This window comes from Pristiophorus japonicus, chromosome 19 (genome assembly GCF_044704955.1).
Source record: "Pristiophorus japonicus isolate sPriJap1 chromosome 19, sPriJap1.hap1, whole genome shotgun sequence".
Taxonomy (NCBI): Eukaryota; Metazoa; Chordata; class Chondrichthyes; family Pristiophoridae; genus Pristiophorus; species Pristiophorus japonicus.
In genome coordinates this window covers 13,736,013-13,742,097 of record NC_091995.1, presented here as the reverse complement: position 1 = coordinate 13,742,097, position 6,085 = coordinate 13,736,013, and the positions used below count along the sequence as shown (strand labels likewise).

Sequence of the window (6,085 nt, the reverse complement as noted above, 5' to 3'; positions counted from 1 at the left end):
CCGGTCTATAATGTCTTGTTTTCTCTCTCCCTCTTTTTGTAAAAAGTGGGGTTACATTGGCTACCCTCCACTCCATTGGAACTGATCCAGAGTATATGGAATGTTGGAAAATGACTGTCAATGCATCCGCTATTTCCAAGGCCACCTCCTTAAGTACTCTGGGATGCAGTCCATCAGGCCCTGGGGATTTATCGGCCTTCAATTCCATCAATTTCCCCAACACAATTTCCCGACTAATAAGGATTTCCCTCAGTTCCTCCTCCTTACTAGACCCTCTGACCCCTTTTGTATCCGGAAGGTTGTTCGTGTCCTCCTTAGTGAACACCGAACCAAAGTACTTGTTCAATTGGTCTGCCATTTCTTTGTTCCCCGTTATGACTTCCCCTGATTCTGACTGCAGGGGTCCTACGTTTGTCTTTACTAACCTTTTTCTCTTTACATATCTATAGAAGCTTTTGCAGTCCGTCTTAATGTTCCCTGCAAGCTTCCTCTCGTACTCTATTTTCCCTGCCCTAATCAAACCCTTTGTCCTCCTCTGCTGAGTTCTAAATTTCTCCCAGTCCCCGGGTTCGCTGCTATTTCTGGCCAATTTGTATGCCACTTCCTTGGCTTTAATACTATCCCTGATTTCCCTTGATAGCCACGGTTGAGACACCTTCCCTTTTTTATTTTTACGCCAGACAGGGATGTACAATTGTTGTAGTTCTTCCATGCGGTCTCTAAATGTCTGCCATTGCCCATCCACTGTCAACCCCTTAAGTATCATTCGCCAATCTATCCTAACCAATTCACACCTCATACCTTCAAAGTTACCCTTCTTTAAGTTCTGGACCATGGTCTCTGAATTTACTGTTTCATTCTCCATCCGAATGTAGAATTCCACCATATTATGGTCACTCTTCCCCAAGGGGCCTCGCACAACGAGATTGCTAATTATTCCTCTCTCATTACACAACACCCAGTCTAAGATGGCCTCCCCCCTAGTTGGTTCCTCGACATATTGGTCTCGAAAACCATCCCTTATGCACTCCAGGAAATCCTCCTCCACCGTATTGCTCCTAGTTTGGTTAGCCCAATCTATATGCATATTAAAGTCACCCATGATAACTGCTGTACCTTTATTGCATGCACCCCTAATTTCCTGTTTGATGCCCTCCCCAACATCACTACTACTGTTTGAAGGTCTGTACACAACCCCCACTAACGTTTTTTGCCCTTTGGTGTTCTGCAGCTCTACCCATATAGATTCCACATCATCCAAGCTAATGTCCTTCCTAACTATTGCACGAAAGGTCTCCTTCTGTTTTAAGATTTTAATATGCTACAACTTTAATCCGGTCACTGCAACACTCTTGCTTCCTCTCTCCAGATGCCGAAATTTCCAGCATTTTATTTTTATACATTAAAGCGTTTCAGATCTATAACCTGCTGAGTATTTCCTGCGTTTTTATTCCAATGTCCACCATCAGCATTTTGCATGTATAATATTCGTATTATTTGCTAATTTCTTTACATTACAGCTTTTTTTCGTAAAGATTTAAATGGCTCTTAAAAGAGCCTTTGGTTTCGTTACTCAAATACGCAAGACTGCAAGAAGCGGCCGGACAGGAGAGAGGCTCAGGCGCGCTCGCCGCGGATGCGCCGGGCCAGGTGGATGTCCTTGGGCATGATGGTGACCCGCTTGGCGTGGATGGCGCACAGGTTGGTGTCCTCGAACAGCCCCACCAGATAGGCCTCGCTGGCCTCCTGCAGGGCCATGACGGCCGAACTCTGGAAGCGCAGGTCGGTCTTGAAGTCCTGCGCGATCTCGCGGACCAGGCGCTGGAAGGGCAGCTTGCGGATCAACAGCTCGGTGGACTTCTGGTAGCGGCGGATCTCCCGCAGGGCCACGGTGCCGGGCCGGTAACGGTGCGGCTTCTTCACACCGCCCGTGGCCGGGGCGCTCTTGCGGGCCGCTTTAGTGGCCAGTTGTTTGCGGGGAGCTTTACCCCCGGTGGATTTGCGCGCCGTCTGCTTGGTCCTGGCCATTTTTTTTTAAATATTCTTTTCCTTTCTCTGACTCCTTCTTACTCTGAAACTCCTGTCCCCGATCTGCTGGTTCACGGGCTCTGGGCTCCTGCTTTTATAGCAGCCGCCGGCCGAACGGCGCCTTCTCACTGGCTGGAAACCCAGCAAATCTCTGCATTTGATTGGCACGTTTTTCAATCCGCTCGGCCGCAAAAAAAAGGAGGGAAAACTGACACCATCAAAGAGGCGACCTGCAGGAGAAGAACTGACTGACACTCAATAATAATCATTATTGAAACTATGGTACTCAATAATCATTATTGTTAAAATTATGGCATCTGAGAGACTGAATAATGATTAAAATTATGGCAATTATTAAAATTATGGCATTTGCGGAACTCAATAATCATTATTGTTAAAATTATGGCATCTGAGAGATTGAATAATGATTAAAACTACGGCAATCATTATTGTTAAAATTTTGGCATCTGAGACGGAATGATTAAAATTATGGCATCTGCGAGAGTCAATAATAATCATTAAAATTATGGCATCTATGAGACTGAATAATTATCAATAACTCTGAATTATGCACTTTGGTCCTTGAAACTGACTGGATCTTGAATCGGCAATTTAATTTCACGAGCTTTTCAGCGACCTGCTTATAAATCGGTACATTTACAAAACAGGAGTGACAATTGTGTTATATAATTGTTAAATTTCAACTTTTAATTTAACGATTACAATAAACACATCACCAAAACCTTAACATAGGTGGGAAAAAATTGAAACGGCGAGATTAATTAACTAAAAGACTGTCCCAGAAAAGGAAGACAAAATATATATATATTTTTTTAAGTATTTCATTCTTTTTGAAGGTGCTGTTCAAATTTCAAGTGTCATTTAGCCACAAATGAGAATAAATAGTTCCTTCGAGAAATCGTGAATGGCTCTGAAAAGAGCCTTTGGGTTGATGATATTCAAAGTGGAGGATCGAGTTACTTTATTTGCAGCTGGTGTATTTGGTGACCGCTTTCGTCCCTTCGGAGACGGCGTGCTTGGCCAGCTCCCCCGGCAGCAGCAGGCGGACGGTGGTTTGGATCTCCCGGGAGGAGATGGTCTGCCGCCGGCTGTAGCGGATCAGGCGGGAGGCCTCGCAGGCGATTCGTTCGAAGATGTCGTTGACGAACGAGTTGATGACACTCATGGCCGAAGACGATATACCCGTGTCAGGGTGGACCTGCTTCAGCACTTTGTAAATGTAGATCCCGTAGCTCTGTTTCCTGGTCTTCCTGCGCTTCTTCTCGCCTTTGGCCCGTTTTTTGGTGGCCGCTTTCTTTGGCCCCTTTTTAGGAGCGATGCCCTTGGACGCCGCTTCAGGCATAGTACTTGCACAAGTAGGCGAATGATAGAAAAAGCTTCCCTGACGCGCTATTTAATAGCTAGCCGTATGCAAATGAGGAATCAGAAAGTGAAGGATTCCTATTGGTGAATCGGCGCATATTTTGACGTGGTAATTATGACAATGGGTGCAAACCGGCCAATCAGAAACACTCACGATACCTCGTTTCAATCAAACTGCACGCACGTGGGAGGAGAGTCTCCACAAGGCTTGAAAATTACATTTTTGATGTAATAATTTGCCCTGTTAATTTTCAGACTGCTTCTCTGTCATTTCCTCCAGCTAAATGTCGGAAAGACCAAAGCCATCGTCTTCGGTCCCCGCCTTAAACTCCATTCCCACGCCATCTATCTCCCTGGCAACTGGCTGAGCCAGACTATTTGCAACCATGGTATCATATTTGACCCTCCCCCCCGCCCCTCCAACCACATATCCGCGCCATCACTAATGCCGCCTATTTCCACCACCGGAACATCACCCGACCCCGCCCCTGCCTCAGCTCATCTACTGCTGAAACCCTCATCCATGCCTTTGTTACCTCTAGTCTTGACAACTCCAGGCCGGCCTCACACGTTCTACCCTCTAAACTTGAGGTCATCCAAAACTCTACTGCTCATGTCCGAACTCGCACCAAGTCCCGTTCACCCATCACCTCTGTGCTCGCTGACCTACATTGGCTCCCGGTTAAGCAATGCCTCAATTTTAAAATTCTCATCCTTGTTTTCAAATCCCTCCATGGCATCGCCCCTCCCTATCTCTGTAACCTCTTCCAGCCCCACAACCCTCCAAGTTATCTGCGCTCCTCTAATTCTGGCCTCTGGAGCATCCCCGATCTTAATTGCTCCACCGTTGGTGGCCATGCCTACAGCTGCCAAAGCCCTAAGCTCTGGAATTCCCTCCCTAAATGTCTCCGGCTCTCGACATCTCTTTCCTCCGTTAAGACGCTCCTTAAAACCTACCTCTTTCTGCCCTAATGTTTCCCTATGTAGCTCGGTGTCAAATTTGGTTTGATAATAGATCCTCCAGTACCCGAGTTACCGATGTCTGGGTTAATTATTGGACATAGGCTATGGGTAACTTAGCACAGGGGAAAAATCTAGATGCAAGTTTTAGTTCATAAGATGCTCAGTCTGCTTATGGAAACTCTTCCAGCTATAAGTAGAGGTGTTGGGCAAAAGCCCAAACGACAACACTCCTTGCCACCTGTTACAATTTTGGGGGGATATTCTCTTGTGTTCAGTGACAGTGGTCTCTTCCATAAGCAGACCATGTATCACATGTGATTAACAGTTTAAACTAACTGCCCAATAGCTAGTCATACAATAAAATAGACTGCGGGGGAGGGGGCATCATACCACTGAAACCCCTTGTTGATACTGTAAACCTATCCTCATGTGCGTTTCTCCTATCTTTTGGAAGGCCCATTTAGTTCCCTTCCCATTGCATCAACATCATGGTCGTGGGATGCTCTTACCGAAGGTATTTTTTAAAATAGGAAGCATTTATCGAAGGTATTTAATTCCTTCCAATCTGCTGATATAAATGCCATGCAGTTTATTACATGGTCACCAAGATCCAGGTCGGTGATTGGAACACGGGCAGGTACAGCAGGAGCGGCGAGGCTGGGGCGCAGGAGCAGCGAAAGATCACAGAGCGATGTGATCGGGGCCCAGGAGAGGCGTGAGTTCGGGGCCCAGAAGAGGGGAGGGCCCAGGAGTAGCACGGGCCCAGCCCACACTGCAATATGTGCGCGTACTAGGTACGTGCAGCAGAGCAGGTCTCCAGTCGTCTTGGTTAATCCTTGCCACTGGACCAACACCTAGCTCTGTCAAGCCCGTGTGGTGGTTGATGAGCAACGGCCACCAACACGTTAAAAAAATCCACGCACAGGCCTTCAGTTGGAGTTAGGGACCTGGAATATTAGGCCCTTCATTGAAACACCTGTGAACTCATCCCTTTTTGGCGTGGAAGCAAGTCATCCTCATTTCAAGGGACTGCCTATGATGATAATGATGATGGTGGGAGGCTCACCATTGAGTAGAAGCTTAACTGAGCCAGCCACAGGAACAATGTGGTCACAAGAGCAGGACAGAGACTGTACACGCTGTGTGACAGGTAGCTCACACCTTGACTCCTCAAAGCTCCTCCACCATCTCTCTACAAGGCTCATGTCAAGAGTGTGATGGAATACTCACCACTAGCCTCGATAGATGCAGCTGCAACAACACACAAGAAAATCAGAACTGTACAGAAAAGGACAATCCTGCTTGATCGGCGCCCCTGTCACTGATTCAATATCTGCATCAGGGCACTCTGGCTGTAGTCCGGACTATAATAATAATAATAATACATTTTATTTATATAACGCCTTTAATGTAGTAAACGTCCCAAGGTGTTTCACAAGAGTGTTAAAGACAAACAGATAAATTTGACACCAAGCCACAGAAGAAATTAAGGCAGATGACCAAAAGCTTGTTTAAAGATGTAGGTTTTAACAAGCACCTTAAAGGAGGAAAGAGATGTAGAGAGGTATAGAGGTCTAGAGATGGAGTTCCAGAGTTTAGGGCCCAGGCAGCTGAAGGTTGAGCAGTTATAATGTTCAAGAGGCCAGAATTTGAGGAGTGCAGACATCTTGTGGGATTGTGAGGCTGAAAAAGATTACAGAGATAGAGAGGG

General features: G+C 46.3%; 2 protein-coding genes across 2 annotated transcripts; both read right to left on the bottom strand.

Annotated features, from left to right (window-relative positions):
* Positions 1–1,561: 1,561 nt before the first annotated feature.
* On the bottom strand, positions 1,562–2,082 carry LOC139229731 (histone H3-like). Its single transcript, XM_070861277.1, has one exon. The coding sequence runs from the start codon at positions 2,026–2,028 to the stop codon at positions 1,618–1,620; it is 411 nt and encodes a 136-aa protein (XP_070717378.1). The 5' UTR covers positions 2,029–2,082; the 3' UTR covers positions 1,562–1,617.
* A 783-nt stretch (positions 2,083–2,865) lies between these two features.
* Positions 2,866–3,400, bottom strand: LOC139229735 (histone H2B 3-like). The gene has a single exon (XM_070861281.1). It carries the CDS (start codon positions 3,389–3,391, stop codon positions 3,011–3,013), a length of 381 nt encoding a protein of 126 aa, XP_070717382.1. The 5' UTR covers positions 3,392–3,400; the 3' UTR covers positions 2,866–3,010.
* Between the last annotated feature and the right edge of the window lie 2,685 nt (positions 3,401–6,085).